The 20,431-nt window shown below is 33.1% G+C and overlaps 2 protein-coding genes across 2 annotated transcripts in view; both read left to right on the top strand.

Moving 5' to 3' along the window:
- LOC129802403 (uncharacterized) overlaps positions 1–20,431 on the top strand; it is a 31,554-nt gene that overhangs the window by 9,295 nt on the left and 1,828 nt on the right. The window contains exons 2-3 of the mRNA XM_055848181.1: positions 13,192–13,475; positions 19,677–20,268. Of these exons, the coding sequence (XP_055704156.1) occupies positions 13,192–13,475; positions 19,677–20,268 (876 nt within the window). The remainder of the gene's footprint in view (positions 1–13,191; positions 13,476–19,676; positions 20,269–20,431) is intronic.
- LOC129802404 (uncharacterized) lies at positions 9,868–12,035 on the top strand. Its single transcript, XM_055848183.1, has 2 exons — positions 9,868–10,212; positions 10,363–12,035. Exon 2 carries the CDS (start codon positions 10,363–10,365, stop codon positions 11,491–11,493), a length of 1,131 nt encoding a protein of 376 aa, XP_055704158.1. The 5' UTR covers positions 9,868–10,212; the 3' UTR covers positions 11,494–12,035.

The following is a 20,431-nucleotide window of genomic DNA, read 5'->3' as shown; positions in this document are numbered from 1 at the left end:
TGTAAAGCATTAATTTGTACATTAAGTCTCGAAGACAACACATATTGACGACGTCATGTGGAAGCAATATACAAGTGATTAATTGAATTAAATATGTCGTAAACAAGGCGCAAGAGATTGCGAAAACTCGTTCTCTCAGATTGTTTATTCGCGCTATTTCCATTTATCGGGTAATCAATAAATAAATGTACATATTGGACACCAAAATAGCCAATTGATTCTACCCTTACCCCAAGAGTCAACATTGTTGGCAACTACTTGACGCCTTCCTCGGCAAGGAATTTCCCGGGCAGAGAGAAAAAAGATGAAGAAAAATCGGCGGGAAAGCTGTAATTTTCAAGCCACTTAGGCTCTGTGCTTTGTCGTAAGTTCAAATGAGCGAGAAAAAAACTCGCGATATGCTGATAAAAATTTTGTATGCTGAGCCACTTGGTAAATTTCATGCTCCAATTAGCGCCTGTGAGAATGGCGAGAAGGAGGAAGGGTTCCAGCGATAGAAGCAATATATTCAAAGACACTCCGGGAAAATTCATCTCTCAAGCAATTATTCCGCCTCTCTCAACTCGACATTCATTTATCGGTCAATTGTGAATGTAAATAACTTTTGTATTTTTGCTGGCCGAGATGTGACAGACAACATGCGACCAAGTCGCGTTGAAATATAAAAAAAGAGCGAGAGAGGTCCAAGGCATGAACCTTCACGAGATGTTTTCTGTATTGATGATTAGAGCTTTTTTCCACAATGTTCTACGAGAAGCTCTGGTAATGCAACTTTCGTTCAAATGCGAAATTAGATACGATTGCGATCTCAAGAACTTTGCAATGATCAAGAAGGTGTGTCTTAAGGTTGATTTTTCCATAAGAAATGCAACCAATGCAACACTTAATTGCAGCTCTAGCATAAGCTTTGCAAACTAACATTAGTAGAAACGAGTTAAGAAGACAAATAATTCTTACCCTTTTGACTAAGTGCAAATAATATAACAAAAAGGAGGCTATTTAACATAAGTCATTTCTTTAAAAGCAATTTAATTGTTGAAAATCTTGCTTAACTGCAAACGAAAATCTTTGAATTTCGTTTTACAAGTCAAAGATAATCTTGCATGGAGAAGCATTTGATTTTCTGTTCGAATTTCGAAGTGTTTCAAGCGTCCACCGTGACTGTCTTCATTTGATCTTAGTCGTGAGAAAAAATGAAAGTAATGAAGTTCCATAACATTTCTGTTCTGTATATTGCAATTCCACATCGCACGGAGCTCAACTTTAAGAACTTTTTAAAACGATAATCAATTTTCACGACAACGCGCGAAATAATTTGAATATTCGAAGTTCAATTTGAAATTTCGAACGTCAACCACCGTTCCAGGGGTGAAATGATATTGCTTTCCCGCTGTTCTTGAGCATTTCGTTCATTCTTGCACTTAAGCATGGTCTTTAGCTATTCTATCTACCATGTCCGATCGGTAAAGAATATCCTTGAGTTCTAGAATTAAAAAAGAGCTTTCGAATTATAGGATGACAAAGTCATCTACATCTACGGTACTACAGTAGACTCTCGCTGATTCGGCTCTTAAGATTGGGCTACTTTTTAATTCGGGAGGCAGTTAAATTCGAAAATAGTTTGTTGACATTTTTCAAGATCGATTATGATTATCAGATGAAGCAAATATGCTCAAATTTGTCATGATTTGTCTTTAACTTTAGTTAGTTTGTTATAATTTCAGTCACGTCACATATACTTCATTCACAGCTAGGAGTTCCAATAATTCGAAGATCAGTTTCAAAAGACAAAAATGACGTTTTTACTTCTCGTTTCGTCCGCGTGGTGGCTAGAATATTTCCTGTTAGAATTTCGAAGTTTGTCAAGTTGTAGTTTTCACTTTTCTATGAGGAAAAATCAAACGATAACGCTTATAATATTTCTCTTTCATTACAATTCGCATAATAAAAACTAAGTTAATAATTTTAAAAGTTTTTTAATGCCCTATTTCACAAATTTTTCCAATCTTGTGCAAAAATTTTGTTTGAAAATTCGAAATTGAGTTTGAATTTTTCGAGCAGACTATTTATCATTCATCCGGTACTATTGGAGAATCAAACTTCAGATTTGAATAGAAAGATAGAGTGCAATTTTCCTCTTAGTCGAGACACTCTCTAAAAGACAAAATTCGAAGACATCTGTCAAAAGGCAAGAAAATTTATTTTGACTTATTGTTAATTTTGCGTAAGGGTGCATTTTGTTCCCTGTATGAATTTTAATCGATTTCCAGTCTTAACATAGAACGTTTTTATCTTTTCTTTTGTAAGGAAAATTAAAGCAAACGATGATCTTCATGATTTGACATTTAGTTCGAATTTTCGAACATCAACGACGTTTTGAACAGTACTAACTTCTTTTGGTCAAGACACATTTATACACTAAAATTACGGTTCTGAACAAATAGAATATTGCTTCTCACCAGATGTTATGTATTACTTTAACTGAAATAAAAAAAAATTGGTTTCATTTTAAGAAGAAATTCTAATTTCCCTCCCAAGTCATCTGAACACTTCCAGTAGGGGAAAGTACTCTCCTTTCGAACGTTCATGCCTTCGAATAATATAAATTTTCTTTTAATTTTCCTCAGAGACTTACACATTTCTTTTAAATATTGGTTGGCTTACCATCAATTATTGATAATTCCGTGATAATATAGTGTAAATCTCTTACGAAAAACACAAGAAATTCACATTATTCGAAGGCATGAACGTTCGAAGGGAGAGCACTTTCCCCTACCTAGTAAAAAATCTGGAAAAAAACTCGTAAAAAAATAGTTTAAAAGTTTCAGCATTTCCGACCTCAATACCCATCATTAGACTTTAATATTTTGTTCTAAAACTTTACGACATGGTATAAAAAACATTTTTTGCAGTTGGTTATTATTCGCAAATCGTTATAGCACACTGGCAAAGATCTCTGAGTGAGTCAAATAAGTCTCATAAAATCTTTATTAGAACAAACTAATTACTTAATTGAAACATGAAGATATATATAAAAAGAATTTTCGCTTAAAGTGAGATAATAGTGTCTTATATGGCCTATTAAAATATTCTATTTTTACAAACATTAACAATAGAAGATTACAGCTCTTCACAAAATGCTAATTGCTTCAAACAGTAGATTATTTTTGCGACTAATGAGGTAATTCGGGAAAAAGTATTTGTACAATCATTCACACCCATATTCACAACCTAGAGAGAATATGAATATTATTTTCTTGTTTTGAACATTTTTAAACAATTAAAAATGAAATTTGTGTAACATGATTTCTGATTTGAAAAGTCTTATTTATAGCTTTTTATTACAATATTTTAAACAGAACAAAATTAAAGATTTTTGTTATTTTCTATTTTAATTATTTAAATTTATAATTAGTCACAAGACAAGACACAAGTCAATAAAGCCGGTACTGAGAATATTACGTTCTAGGAAAACTCCTCAATATGGACATAAATTTCTCTAGTGTGTAGAGGCCATAAATGAATGTCGGCTTTTTACGGATTAATAGGCCATACTACTATGATATTCTTAACAGAATAGAACTGTTGATAAGTATTCATAATTAGCTACAATAAGAGTTTCAATTATTCAGAATTGACACTTCATACCATCGAAAACAAGTTATCATATATTACCAGATTTTTCAGGAAGATCCTTTGTGCAATTTTTATAAATTCCGTTTATATTTTAAGGGTTGTCTATGCCAATTTTTCAGCCATAGGGGAAAGTACTTTCCCTTCGAACGATCATGCCTTCGAATAATGTGAATTTCTTTTATTTTTCCTAAGAGATTTATACATATTAAATATTAGTTAGCGTTATTATCAATTTTGATAATTATGTGGCAATCATGTGGAAATCACTTAGAAAAAGTATAAGAAATTCACATTATTCGAAGGCATGAACATTCGAAGGGAGAGCACGATCGCCCCTACATCTATAAGGTAAAAATTACAAAGTCGGACAGCGCTGAATATCGAACAAAGTATTTACTAAGTTCGGCAATTCGTTTAACCCTTTAAGGACGAGACAGTTTTCGCAGACCGAAAATCAGCAATAAAAATGAAACCAATGAACACAATAAGTAAAAGGTCTTATATCAATCTGGCCTTCGAAAAGCCAACAGAGTCTGATTTGGTCTATTTTTTGTCTCTATGAACGATAGGGACAAAAATAGCCTAAAAATGTAAGTAATTTTTCTAACAATACTAATTAATGGTAATTTTCAATCCAATGAAAAATAATATGTTCGAGTATTATAGTTTCTTTTCTCAAAACGGTTTTGCTTAAAAAAATTGGAAGTATAAAAAATATTTAAAATTGTTTTTCATTATAAGAATTTAAAAATTCGTCTTTTTTTAGCCTAAAAATTTACTATATGGCAAATAACTGGAGACTTCCAAGAAATATCCTAGATTCCTCAACCTTCTACTTTGTAATTACGTACACACATAAGAAAAAGGTAACTTTAGGTATAGTCAGGAAGAATTATTTTCTTTATGGGACACCGGTGTTCCAATCGTACTTAAAAGGGTTAAAACTGAGCAAAAACATAGAATAATACTAATTTTGCATAATCAGTAACTGAGATTATCAGACTTCTAATTTGGAAATTGATTTGTCTGATATCCCACACTGTTCCACTTTCCAACTTCTGATATTGGATTAAAATTATTCCTTTATGCGATTTTTCAAAGTTGAACTGTTCTAGAGAGCGCATTTGTTAACCGATTGAGGAAAGTTTAGATGCGTTGGAAAGGTCTTTGAATCTTTCATAAGTCTGATTTAGTTTTAAGTGATTAAAAACTGGTGATGAATCGTTATAATTTTTGCCAAACCATCGAACATTTAAAACATGTTAACTGTGCATTTCTTGGTGCAGTTCCTTAACACCATAAATTCTATCATTTCGTTATTTGTAAAATTTTTAGAACTCTTTAAATAAAATTAAAGAATTTATAGTATCTTCCGTATATATACCCTGCTGCAAATTTATGTGTTTCTTTCAATTTTATTATTATAGTTTCGTCGAACTTCATACCACAGATGGATCTTAATTATTCGATATTAATTCGGTCACTTTTCACGCTAAGTCCTTCCTCAAGAAGGTGTGTGCAATCAAATCAAGTTACAAGTAAAGTTCTAATATACACCCACCATACCCACGGATAACAAGAAAATGATCAGATAATTAGAATAGCGAGTGTCACAGAGTGTCTTATACGTTTGAAAAAACATTAAAAATAATATCACATCGAATGACTTTATTATCACAATTCTTGCACAATAACACTCGTATGCAAGATCAGCGAATAAGAAAAAATGAAGCACTCAAAGCCAGACGCTATTTGCTATGTTTCTATCTCCTCTGTTAATTACTTGGTGGATTTGTTCTAAGTGTATGTAGAATTGCTCATTGCGTAGAGGGCAAAAGAGAGAGAGTAAGATGTGTCTGGATGGAGTCAACTGTTAGCGGGGTCATTTACAAATTGACCTCGCAATTGACATCTTATCAATTTGGCATGATAGCGGCTCCCCTTCGCAAACACATGGGATGCGTGTTTGTCCATTTAGTGCAATTAAGTGCCAAAACGTGTGCTTCAAGTTCTCATACTAATTCAATTTGCTGGGTGAGAACATTGGTTTAAATATGAAAATTGACACCCTGGGAGAAGTGGAATCGATTAGATTCACTTTCAGCATTGTCAATTGCGAGCAATTTGTTGGGAATTGCTGTAAAAGAGTGATTTGCGCTTTTCAATTGGCCAAGTACGAAGCGTGGATCCGTGTTTGGCAAAAACTACCATTGTATATCATCATTTTACCGGTTTATGTTCAAATTCGGTTACAGTTATGAAAATTACAGTGGCGGAAAGTGACTCTTTTGGATGAATCATTCGCGGTTCGTGCTGAAAATCATGCCCAAAGTGAAGGGCCTCTGTAGTTTAATGGGCCAACACCCGAAGGCCATCAAGTTCCCAAAAAACTCACTTCACGTGTTGATACTTTGTTACCAAAGTGTGGTAAACCTAGCAAAAACATTCCATTGAGAGACCCCAAAAGGACTCAGGGGATTTAATTAGGCAGTGATTGGCATTCGTCTCACACCAAAATAAGAGCCAATTCAGTGAATTTTCTAATTTGTGAGACGACAATGGGAGTCATTTAGCAGATTATGTTACTTCTTGTGCTCAAATTGGCTTCCAGTATCTCTGTCCATTCAATAAAACACCCAAAGAAACATCCAATAAACACGAGAAGTTTTACATTTCCTCAAAGATATGCTCAAAAAATATAATAAGAGCAATTATTTTTGTTGGATCTCGAATTGAAAACGCTAACGATGTTCCTGAACTGTGACCTAATTAACCTTTGCGAAGCATAACCGTGAAATTACTTTTTTTGCTCTAAGAACGATCTTTTTACAAGTTCTTATGATAAAGTATACTTTTGTATAGAAAAGAATTTTGTAGGAGGTAATAGGGTTAATACCTGTTACACACTTCTATAGAACTTCCACGTTTTGCAAGTGAAACTGCTCAAATTTAAAACACTTTTCAAATTAAAAAAGATAAGTGAATAATTCGTGTACTTCTTAGATTTTCTTTTACATTTTTTTTAAATACAGAAATCTCCAAGTTTGAAAAAAATGTGAAGTAATGTGAATTTTGATTTTATCAAATTTCCCTGATCTAAAAGGAGTGTTAGGGCACTCAATGGGTCAAGTGGCAGAGCACTCGCTCTATGATGCAAGTGTCCTGGGTTCGAATCCCCTTTAGATCACCAGGAATTTTCCTGGCGTTAAGGGTGTTCGGATTACATCCAGTGAGCTCCACTGCACTTGATTCTACGGGCATGGGACTGACAACCTCATTCCGTACAAGAAAAAATAATAATGCATGTCTAGAAATTCCCTTGTGGGAAGGCCTAGTTCCTTCATGGAATGTTGTGCCAGCATTATTATTAAAATCGAAGATTTATTAATCTTATTGTTTGAGTTAAATCCAATTAGACTATAACTTTATACCAATACCTATGGCACACCTTTTAGATCAGGAAAATGTCTTACGATCAAAATTCCCATCCCTTTCATCCTTCAACGTTTTGTGTATGTCTATTTTACTCTTTGGTACTAAAATTGGATAGAACTAAATTTATTCTTGTCGTGATTTTAAAAAGAATAAGACGGGTGTAAAAGAGAGAGAGATAGGTATATAAAAAACGTTTGATAAAAAATGAATACGAATTTCGATTTCACGAAATTTTCCTTATCTAAAAGGTGTGCCGGAACCACAATAAATAGATTTCCGAATCTGCTAAATTTAAGGCACACCCACCTAAGAAAAAAGTTCTTGCAAACTAATATCGAGATTTTGTGGATTTATCTTTTTTAATTTTTTAACAGATAATATTTTTAAAAAAAAATGACTTATTGAAAACGTTTTAGAACGGTATAAGCCGTATAAGCAAACCATTATCACCAGTACTGTTACTACACTGAGAAAAAAAGTGGGTGCGATTAACTTTTCTTCCTTGTAACTTTAACCGTTTTTACGTGTAAAAACATATCAACATTTTTTAATGTTAATTTGACACCTTTTTAAGGGTAAAATTAACATGAGAAAGGGTAAATTTAATTCTTAATACACCTAAAAAGGGTAATATTTACACCGATTTCGGATCGCAGGGTAAAATAAACATTTCTGGAATGTTATTTTAACTTTTTCGGATTTCTCTCAGTGTAGCAGGGTTTGAAAGACCCTTTACACTTTAAGTAAAAAAAAAACTCTGCTCACAAATAAAACCTTTATTAAACGCTAGAGTATTATATATTTATTAAAGTGTAATTTTTGAAACTTCAAAATTTTTACGAAGCATCTTATAAAATTCAGAGTTTTTAGGCAAGGATAAGGTATAGAAATGGGCGTAACTTTTAGTTTTTACGTTTATCTATTGAAGTTCTATGAGGGCTGTGGCCTATTTTTGCAAATGTGACTTTTCGGATCCTACTTAAAATAGTACAGGTGACTCTCTTGGAGTAGAGTTATTTGACAATAACTCTTATAAAAGGCGTGACTAAACTATTTTAGCCTTTTACCAATAACCACTTATTTAATTTAACCAATGCGTGCTTAATTACGAAATTTTAGGTGAGATAGTTCGCTTGAGAATGTTGTCTTGTGGGGGGGTCATCGAAGACTGGAAGTCAATATCCTATAGGAAGTCAATATCTCTCACCATTTGGAAACTAAGATGGTGAGAAGTTGAAAGAAATTTGGATTGTAGGGTGGAGTCATCACTTATGGACGGCAAACAATTATGGACAGTTTGCAAAAATTTAAGATTTTCACCTAAATCAGATTTTTAAAACTTTAAAACTGAAAACTTCAAGACTTTTCGAAATTTACATTAAAGCATATTAACTAAAAAAAATTACATGCTGTCCATGTATAACGTCTGACTCCACTCTATATAGGGGAAAATGGGGCAACACCAAACACGGGGTAGCACCAAATACTGCGATTTTTAATCAGATATTCGACTTCAGAGGATAACGGTGCTATCACACTAGGATTTTCACAATTTAATTTTAAATTCAATTGAGCCAATTGAGCATTATAAGATTTCTAGAATTTATTTTAAAATTCTCACAGCTAGGACACATTTTGCAAGAGATTTGCTCAATTTTAAATAGTGCCGCGAGATTTTAGATTGTGAACTCCAGAAAATACATGATAGTACTTATCTGTAAGTCACTTATCTGTTATGCAGAAGGATCCCCAAAGCCAGAAGAAAGAGTTGTAGGGAAAGGGCTGATGAAGCGACTCTCATACATTTTGTTGAAAATCCGTATGAAGTGGACCCTACTGCGATTTCTTGACACAAAAATGTCCTTTGAATGGCTTTGGAGAAATTTAAAGAATTGCTCCCGAAATTAAAGCTTCACTCGCGTACAAGTGTATCACTAATCCCAATCCGCAAAATATTACTCTGACTCAAAAATGACTGGTTTTTGGTGTATAAGAAATGATCAAAAAAATTACTCCTAATTGGAATCTTAAAAATTAGTCGTATTTGCGTCAAATTTTAGTCACAGTATTACTCAAGATTGAATTAGTAATATAATCGTTATTTTACGGTTCTAAAGTTTACTCTGCCATGCGGTAACAAAAGCGATTCCAAATGACGGTATTTTTCAGTACAAAAAAATGACGCACCAAAAATAATGCATTTGGCGTCCTTCTCTACCGCATAGGTACGAAATCGACGTATGCACTTTGAATGAAGACATCCAGTCCACTTCACAATCTTGTTATGTACTACCATCGGAGATACTATATTCTCAACAATTCTTCATATTTTCGATCGTTTTCTACTACGTTCTATGTAAATTTCTTTAATTTTTTCCTTATTCACTACTCATATTAACGAAGATTTTTGCCATTCGACTATTGCTGAATGAGCCATTATACATGTCGAAAATTTTCCAAATGGATAGCAACAACAGATTTTTTTTTTTAATTTTCACTAAATGGGTCGTTTCGACACAAAATTTTTATCACAGAACACTCCAGAAACTGGAGCAAACTCCTGAACCACAAAATTTCATTTTTCAAAAAATTGTCCATGTATATTATAATGCAAAACACTGTCTAATTTTCGTTTAATTTTTATTGACACTGTATTTTTATGAATCACAATACACTTTTCTACCGGAGGAGTTCTTGCTCCCAATGCACAATAATATTATTGAGGAAACACACGAAAATATCAACTACTTTGCGGATTCACAGCATTGAGTAATTCTATAGTAAGGCCATGTAACTCCGACGATTGCAAAACTCGGACGCCGCGACCGATTTAACTCGGATACATCCACTTAAAATATAATTTATATTTTTATTTCTGTAATTAATTACTGAAGTATCATAATATAACTATTCTACTTTAAGAAAAACCAAAAATTATATTTTTATCGGTTTAATAAGTGGTTAAAAGAAATATTTTTTAAGCTCGGGTCAGCTGGGTTGTGTACTAAAAATTTAATTTCTGAGAAAATTTTGCTGTTGACAGCTCGTCGCTGGAAAAAGTTTAGTGTTTTTTCTATATAATAAAACATTATTTGCAATCAAAATTATCAATAAAAGTTAGTGTAGTTATTGATCTACAAGGTGAGTAAGAGTTTATTGATAATATATTAATAATTCATACAGAAATAAGTGATTTTTGTGAATGTTTACATTTCGATGTATGTCGGATGCGGTGAAAGTCAATGTTTTGGTTCAGAATTTGCATTGTTCAGGACTCTTTTTCTGTTTCAGATGCCAAAGGGAACAAAAGAAAAGACCTATAAGGACAAGCCCGACTCTAAGGAAGGTATTAGGAATGCCTTGCAGTGTGTACGAGATAGTTCTACCATAGCATATGCATCCAAAACATTCAATGTCCCAAGAACAACACTGCACAACAAATTGTCTGGCAGATACCCGGAAGAGTGCCCCAATGGCAGGCCAACAATTATTTCAAAAGAACAGGAAAAAGAACTTGTCAAATGGATCCTGGGATGTGCGGATGGCTGGCATCCCATCGGGAAGGAACAAGTTCTGGACAGCGTTAAACTCATCTGTGAGGTCTACAAAATTCCAAACCATTTTACAGCTGGAAGACCCGGAGACGTTTGGTTCAGGAATCTTCTTAAGCGTCATCCAGAGCTCAGCATGCGCAAGCCAAAATCCTTCTCATTGGAAAGAGCTACTGTTACTGCTGAAGACCTCACGGAATGGTTTCAGAATTGTCTTAAATATTTCACAGAACACAACCTTCTGAGCATTTCACCAGACCGTGTTTTTAATTGCGACGAAAGTGCCTTCTTTTTGACACCGGAAGATGGAAATGTCCTGTCCAGGAGAGGTTCACGTGTAGTTCCATCTCTTAAAAATTCAGGATCGAAGCAATGTATCACAGTACTCCTCAGGGTGTCAGCTACTGGCGAACTTGCTCCTCCAATGGCTGTTCATAAAACTGACATTACTCCAAAAATTGCCATTCACAACGCAGAAGGATGGAAAATGGGAACGTCACCACAGAGTGGCTGGATGGATGGGCCACTTTTCTATGCTGGTCTTTATTTCCCGAAAATTGTTTTCCAACATTCAGAGGAGTCCATTATCAATAACCAGCACGATCAGGCCACCGACAATAATCCTTCAAATGATCCAGTCATCCCTGGGAACCAACTCTCTGCAACTTCTGAGACTCAACCGATCTTCGACACACTAAAAAAATGCTATTTCTGGCCAGGAGAAATTCCAAAACGTCGTCAGAAGAAGAGGGTCAAAGCCAGCAATGTCAAACACCAGTATATTGTATCTTCCGAGGAAATTATCGCGGAACAGGAGGAAAAATTGAGGCAGGATTTACAAAAAAGAAAGAAATTGCTGAACGGAAGTTGACCAGAGAGAGGAACAAAAATATAAGGGCAGAAGAAAAGGAGATAAAACTAAAGGAGAAAAACATGGTAAAGGAAAAGGCTCAAATGCCAATTGAAGCTGAAAAGAAAAAACGTGGAAGGAAGTCAGCCAAGAAAACCGAGGAAAAATCAAAGAATTGAGTGCAATCTTAAAATAAATAAAAATATATATAATTAAATAATAAATTAATGAAATGAATTGATGGAATAAAACTCTAAAAAAATGTTTTTGAAATAATATCTTCTCATTTTTATGCATTAAACTTTTCCTTAAAATGAGCATCCGAGTTTGATCGAATTCAACGGAGTTACATAAAAGCGTCGCAGTAACATTCTTGCGCATATACTAATATTATCGTAATTTTATTAATTTTCGTCAATATTATTGCTAAAATTCTATTTCTATTATGATTCTAAATTAAACAAAGAATAATTCTATTGATTTGGAATGGCGAAAAAAATATTTCATCAGTCCAAAAACAAGCATTAAAGTCGCACTCAATGAAAAGTATCCGGATTACCTCTCTTTACTATATTTGCCATTTGATAAGTAAAATTTCCCCTCAGATATACCCAGTGAGGAGAAGATTTTTTATAGGGACACTGGAAGTCACTGGAAGTCGGCGTCATATTTTAGTCATGGGCGGGTCATCCCAGTCAGAGTTATTATGACGCCAAATGACTTCCGTAATTACCGTCATATTATTCCCCAGTTTCCATCATTCGACTCTCTGACGACCGTCATAGGATCCGTTTTTGGAATCCAGAATACATACATCCAACGGTAATCTTACTCCAAATTGCTATTTGGGATCATTGTACTTATTTTATTTTTTTGCCCACAAATTATTAATTACGAGCAAATAATTTTAATAAGAACAATTTTGTGCAAAAGGCTACTTGTTACACTGCAATAAAATTGACATTAATGAGTAATTTTAACATTTTAATTTGCTGAATTCAAATTTAATTGAGCATCCACATTTATGCTGTTTTAGCACATGTTTTGGTGGGCCAAGATTTAGTTTATGTTAATAAATAGGCGAAAATCGACTTATAGAAATTTATAGGCAATATAGGGATGCTTGTCCACTGAAGAAATGGTCGAGATTGTCCAAGTAGTTTAATAATAAAAATTCGTGTTTAGTGATGCCCCAGTTTCCCCTACTGTTTTTTCTTGGAATTTGAGAAGTAAAAGCTACCTCTACTGTATTTTGAGTGTTATTGGTGCTATTATTATAGGAAGGGACGTATTAATTTTTCCAAGGCATTCGAATGGGTTAACGGTAACGGTTGCTTAGGGAGTCGCACGAGATTATCACATAAGATTTATTTATTATTGTAAAATTTCGGGCAATCGTGGGACCTTGAATCGCAAATAAGTTCAATAGATGCGACTGAGAATCGTAGCTATCGCATTAAAATGCCTCAAAAAGCTATACAAAAGTCAGAGCACGGTTTCCCAGCTCAATTGATGGCCCCGATTGTCCGATATTTGAACTTGTGCTCTTTGAAAAAAACCCGTGGGTGCGGTGCGTCGGATTCTGCGTCAAAAAATTTTTCGCGCCATTTGGACTCCATTCCTATGATGACCCAGATTGATGTGCTACATTATTCCATGTAGAAGACTCTCACTCTCAGAACTGCAACCCTAATTTTGGCCCAAAATTATGTCTTGTAGATGTTGAGCCTGTGCCAGCAACGGCAGAATCCATCTGCAGTGAGTTGCCGGAGACATCTCTGCAGGAGGATGGGGTGGAATCCAGTCTTACGTTGGAACTAAAGCCACATATGATTCGGGGGTCGTGCAAGAGGATCTTCCTGGCGCCAGAATCTCATGGATTCTTCGTGCGTCTCCATCGGCCGACGACGGGCAAAAAGTTCTCCTTCACCAATAAGAATCTTAGCAGTGGCTTGAAGATGCGCACCACAAATTCCACCACGGAATCCTGCCCATTAACCATTGTAAGTTTGCGACTTTTTTTTTGAGTAATAAAATATGTTGGTTTATTGCTTTAAGAAGAAATTAATATTTTTACTGTCAACATGAAAGATATAATCAAAATATTATTGTTTTCGCTTCTAAATTCTTCTTCACGGAAACCACTGTAAATTATATAATTTATCCATTAAAAAAAATTAACGAAATAAGGAAGATTATTAGCGTAAATAATAGATTTAGCTGTCTCGCCTAAAATAGCCAAATAGACCCAGTGATTTTTTTTATATAACACTAAATTAATATAACTATGAAACATTTTTATATGCAAAACCATTTAACTATACAACCAATATCAATTTGTATTCAAATATTGATTCTCACACGTGAGAGTTTTCTATTATGCACTGAAAATCCATGAAAATTCAACGATACGCACCACAAATTCAATTATTTGTCCAGATTTGGTATCCATACCCAACCCAATGCATTTATTTGGTTATAGTTAATGCAAAATAATTAGTTTGAAACTTCCGATCGCATTTTAATGTCTGATTTTCAGCCAATTTTGGCAGCATATGCTAAAAATCTGGGTCTCACAATTAAATCCAAACTCTGATTTATGGGCTTTTCACTCTTCAAGTCCAAATGCTTCCAAATTGAAATTGATTGTTTATGTACAATATCGACCCTGACAATGAACAGAAAATCAATTAGATTGTATGTGCTGAATAATTCAGAGATTTTCTAAATTTACACAATTAATCAAATTCAACAATGGAAATTTACTTTTGACTATATCAAAATTCGATTCAACTCTGGTTACAATTAGTTATTCAAATTTCTGCGGACAGGGAAGACAATTTATGGCAATTCTGTATGCATTCAATTGTGGTCCTGGGAAAATGTAATTTTGTGAAAACTAGAAATAGAATTTCATAAATGTGACATGTGGAAAAAATAACAGGAGGTTTGGTTAATAAAATTTGGCAAACAGGTTTCCCAAATGATTCATTAAATGCTAAAATAATGTTACGCAAACGTTTGCATTCTTATGCTGTTAGAATGTTTTTGTTGGCAAAATTTAAATAAAAACGCGATTTGCTAGCATCACTATTTTTTGTTGATTTCTATAAAACAGTTCTTCTATTAGCAAAAAAAAAGTTCAAGATACTTTGCTTAAAATTCAAGGCCGATTCTAAGGATTAAGATAAGTCTTGTTATTTTTTGTGTTAAAACTTTGGAGATGCGCACTGCAAAAAACATATCAGACATTTATTGCAGGAACTTTTTATAGAAAACCTTTCTCGTATAAAGCTCTAATGTAGTCTGTTTTGTTCGATTATATAGTACATTAAACGGTAGCGTTTGTACGTGAAAAGAAAAGCAATAAAATAATTCTTCCTAAATTTACTCACAATGAATAAAAGATTTACTAAAAAACAAGAAAGCTATTAAATTTGAGACATCTCGGTTGTTAAATTTGATAAAAGCGTCGAACAAATTACTTTATGCACATAAAATTAAGCATGAACCGTGACATGTAAATAAATTTTAGTACTTTTAATTGTAATTCAAAAAACAAATTTTTAAATTTTTCGCTAAATTTAAATTTTTAAAAGTGAAGTTTTAAGATAGATATATCTTTTTATCTTCATTTCATTTCTTCTAAAATGTTGATAACGTCTGATTAATTTAAGCAAGATTTAAATTAATATTAATTGATATATAAAAAAATAGATTATCAAAAAAAACAAAATAAAATCACAGGAAAATCAGTCAATGTAGTAACAGCGACATACGTAATTATTAATTTATATGAAAAGCTAATATGCATGAAAAGTTGTTTTAAAATCGTAAAATAAAACAAATTTAACAAACAAAACAAAACATAAAATAGATGGTTTAGTTATTAAAACATTTTTATTTATTAAATTTATTTATTTATTTATTATTTATTAAAACAGTTATTAAAACACCTTGATAAAATTCATAAATAATTTGATTTTATAATTTTTTTGTTTTGATCAATTTATTTATCATTAGAAAAACACTGCATTTTTAAGGGGGCAACCTAAATTAGAAGGCCAAAACTCACGATTTTTTCTTTTTTTGAAGGAGAAGAAAGAGATCAAGCTTCATGAAATTTTCGGCATATCTTTATAAATATTTCAAGTGCTTTAATTATTTTTATTTCGAAAAAATAAATTACAAAATGACTGACTTATAACTACTTTACTGGATCGCCTCGTCGCGGCACTCCCTTATTGGCTGGAAATTACAGCTCGTAAATCTTGTCTGAGAAAAAAGACCTAAAAAAAATGAGAAATAGGAATCTTTCCAGGATTTACTTTGTAAAGTGTATATTTTGAGACGAAATATTAACTTTACCGCGCTGTAAAATAAGGTAAGGTACTCTCTAGTCGGCCGTTTAACAAGTCGGCCACTATGTGTTCTTCAAGTCGGCCGGCGGAATTATTTATTCATATTATATAATTCTGCAATAATATTTCAGGAGTTTTATAACATCATAAGGTCAATAATTGTATAAATAACACAAATGACCGAGAATACAAATGAAATTAGACACAAAACATTAAAAAAAATTATTAAAAGTCAGAGGATTCAAATTTACCTTAAGCAATATTGGCTATTTTTCAGCATATTTTGATGTTCTTTATAATATTCACGACATTTTTTCACAAAGAGTTATTCGATTTATTACCTGTACAGATTACTTTAGCAGTCAAATTTTGAGTCAAACCGCAAGTTGAGAACTTTAACTAACTCACTGTGCAATAAATTTATTTTCATTATTGATAAAAATATTAATTTTCTGTCTTAAATGTGAAGGTGTGAAATTTTAAAGCCATGTTCCTCAATTCGGCCGGCTAAATAAAAGAATAAAAAGAATTTTTCCCTTACAATTTTTTGTTTTCTTAAAATTACTATTCTTTAAAGGTTTTCTTTCTTTCTTTCTCAATATCCTTTTCTAGTCCGTAAAAACGTTACGGGCTTTTAAAAATTGAAAAATGGGTGGCCGACTAGAGGAACCCCAGGTGGCCGAGTAGAGAAACGCTTATATTGAAGTGGCCGAATTGAGGAACACTCTACATTTTTAAAACATTTTAATTTTTTAATAATCTAAAATTATTTTAACTCCAAATAAAGTGTACAATCAGATGGGCAAAGATCTATACTACAACTTAGGGTGAAAATTTGATCAAAACAGGCAAATTAAATGTCCTTTTACATAAGTTTTTCACAAAACCCATCCTTAAGTGGCCGACATACAGCCCCTTACCTTATATTAAAAAATTTATTTTTTCAAATACCATTTACGTTCAACTAGAAGAGAATTATATTCTGAACAGAATAAGATTTCTTATAGAATAAGTAATTTAAATTGGTCTATAAGTTTTTTCTTAATGTTTCCCGACAATTGGAATTCGAACGAATTATCAAAATGAGATGTGGAGAAAACGCCCCTCAAAGTTTTGAATATTCGGTCGAACATTATTTGCTTGCTCGGCGTTCTTTGCGTTCGTCCCTGTATTTTCGGAAATATTTCGAATTGTATTCTTAAATTTTTATGATATAATCTTAGATGATTTAAACAGATTTATGTCGTAAATAGATGATGTCGATTTAAACAATAAAAAAATATAAACCACTTTTGACTTCGTAGTTTAGGCTGTCCCTTTGATGCGTAAAATAGTCAAACTTTATCGCAAATATTAAATTTAACACTAGTTTATAAGTCGTGATTTTCAACTCCTTTAGCCTTAAGTATATATAATATATAGTTTTTTTTATTTATTTTTTTATTATATTTTTTTATTACGCATTTTCATTCAATAGAATCGTGAAGAAGATAAAATTGGTCTGTTATTTTTTAGCATATTCTTTATTAAAAATATTAGATAATTGAAAAACAATAAAACATTTCTGATTTTAAGTACATGAATGTTCTAAAATATTCATCCCAAAAAAATAATCAAAAAAAATATAAATGTAGGATTATTTCAGGGATCAAATTCTATTGTTTTAGCTCATTAGGAGAATTTAATTACAAATAACACTATTTTTTCAAGGGGATGGATTTATGTCTGTACTAAAATGTTTTTTAATGAATTCTTTGTATTCTATTAATTTATGTAAAGCACTTGGGTTGTCTTGCATTCATTTATAAAGAAAAAGTTCGTTTTTTAGTGCACTTTTTATTATAAACATTAGAACAATGAAAAACTATAAAACATTTGTGATTAGTACATTAATGTGCTAAATTTTTCACCCCAAAAAGATGTATAAAAATATAGTGAGAAATTTACAAATTACAAGATTCAGAGATAAAATTCTAGGAATTGGGATATTTCGGAGAATTTATTTACATATGACACTATTTTTTAGTGGAATGGCTGTAGGGGAAAGTGACCATGCTTGATACGATCCAAGCTTGATAATAACTATTTATTTTCTATGTTAATCAATAGTTATGACTTATCGCAATGTATTTCAATAGCTGGTGCTAAGCCTCACATTTCCTAAAAAAATTAGGCTCCTAGCTCTTTTTTCCTAGTTTCACGAAGCAAAAATCAAAAATAGGTCCAAAACTGTAATTTCAATACATGATATTTTATAAGTATTTATTAATTAATGTCGCTGTTCAGGAAAACTACTATCATAGGAACATAGAGGGTTCATCAGTATTAATATTTATGTAAAAATATTTTTACTTGGGGACACTGTTTTTGTGGGTGGTGACAAATTCATAAATTCTACCTGTGCCCATCCTATATTTAAAAAAGGGTCCATGAATGATAATTTAATTGTGGCAACTCTATCATTAGATGTGATTCTTTCATAATTACACCTATTATAATCCGCCAATTTTATCGACAATTGACATAGCCTTCAACCCTGTTGCCTGAATTTTAAGGTTGCAGAGTGACATTTTCATGGACTCAAAGTGAAAAAATGGTTTTCGCTAGTGCCCTAATGTCATAAAAACACGGCTTAGAAAAATTACATAAAAGTGATTTTAAAACTAATAACCAGTCGTACAAACGATTTAAGCAGATAGATTAGAGTTCCGTCTAAATATTGATGTGCAATTTTTTGTATCCAGTGAAATTTTTGCAGTGAAAATAGGCCTCCGATTTGTCGAATCAATTATTATACAGGAAGGCCCCGGAGCCGACTTGTATAAAAGTCGCCACTGAATTTTCATTTTCTTCTTGAGGAAAATCTAAGGATTTCCAGGAACTTTCTGAGGTTGGATTATGAACCTAATAAGTGAGACGTTTTTTTGTCATCGTGGAGGAATCGCTTCGGTTTGTGTGTTAATTAGAAAAAAATCACAAACCTTGGACATCATTTTACAGTATCAAGCATGGTCACTTTCCCCTATATCTGTACTAAAATGTCAGGAATGTTCATATCAGTCAATTTCTTGTAAAAAGCCAGTGATAAGCCTAGATCAGCTTATAGAGGTGTGATTCCTTCGTTGCAAATTCGGATTGTGACAAACTCGAACGATATTTATACATAAATAATGCAAATTGCGTTTAATAATTCTTAAACATATGTAACTTATTATCGTTATTAATGAGGAAAACTTAATGAGAAATGCATAAAAGCGTCTGAAAATCTTTAAAGTCGATTATTTCGGAAACTATGAGAGATAGAGGCCTCAAACTTTACAACTATTTGGAGCTTCTTTCAGGCTTGATATGTGCAAAATTCCACTTGTAAGTTAAGAAAATTGGATGAGAAATGCATAAAAGGGCTTTTTTTCTTGATAAATTTAGTACTTAATTTTTATTTGTATATTTTTAATGCTTTAGTTTTATAATTTGGTTCCTTGTGCTTAAAAACAAATTTTGTACTGTATTTATCAAGTAAAAAGCCATGTCCAATTTGTACCGGCGAATTGTCCAACTTGTAACACTAATTCCAAATTATATCATTCTACCCTAGTTGTCTTCTAAAACAAAATTATGGCCTCTAATTTCCATTAACTAATATATTACATACAACTTATGAATATATTTATTGTCCAATATGTTTTATTTAGGACCTAGTACCTTAACAAGTTTCTAAGTCTACATTAAGAATTATTTGGTACTCCTATATTATTATAAGTACAGGCCTGTGCTAAATTTTACACAGTGATTTTATATGTATCTCAGCTATTCTTTATACGCAATATTTTAATCTTTTGACAGTTCTTCTCAAATGACCAACGAATCCCTCCATGGCGTATCGATCCTTGCCAACTGGAAGCGAATGGAGGTACGGAGGAGCCTGTTCGCCTACTCCAGGGACGCCTCAGAATTGTCTGGCAGCATGGTGGAAATATGCCGAACTATCGTCTTCTGCTGACAGCCTTTGGCAAGGGCGAGCTGTGCAAGCAGGAGAGGAAACATCCTTGCCTCAGAGTTGGTCACGAGACCCTCTTCTGTATCAGCGAAGATCTCACCTGCGATGGCGTACAGCACTGTCCATCCGGCAATGAATACGACAGTGATGAAAGTGCTGAGCTCTGCTCGGGAAATCAGAAACCACCTCTGGTGCCTAGAGTGCAAATGCATCTCTGGGAGCACTTGTCGATGCAGATGTTCAGGGAAATTTTTTCACAAGACTCAACGTCCACTTCAACGACGCTTCCGCCACCAATGGAAGAGCCCGAATCCACTCTGGCGCCCACAAGCACCAGGAAGAGTCTCACGAGGGGTCTATCTCGATATGGTCCCTGGGGCTACTTAATGCTAGGAATGCTTCTCTGCGGGGGAGCCCTACTCATCTGTGGTCTTTGGGGTAAGTATAATACTTGTAAAATTTCCTCCTTCACAGAAAAAATATTTTATAAAATTGTTCGTAAATGTTTGTGAATTTCTATGGGGGACTTACGAAATGCTCATGACAAACAAGTTCGTAAAAGTTTGTACTTTTTTCGCAAACATTGTTCGTAACATGATCG

Source organism: Phlebotomus papatasi, chromosome 2, assembly GCF_024763615.1.
Source record: "Phlebotomus papatasi isolate M1 chromosome 2, Ppap_2.1, whole genome shotgun sequence".
Classification (NCBI taxonomy): Eukaryota; Metazoa; Arthropoda; class Insecta; order Diptera; family Psychodidae; genus Phlebotomus; species Phlebotomus papatasi.
The sequence above is the reverse complement of the archived record's forward strand: the minus strand, read 5'-3'. Positions and strand labels throughout refer to the sequence as shown.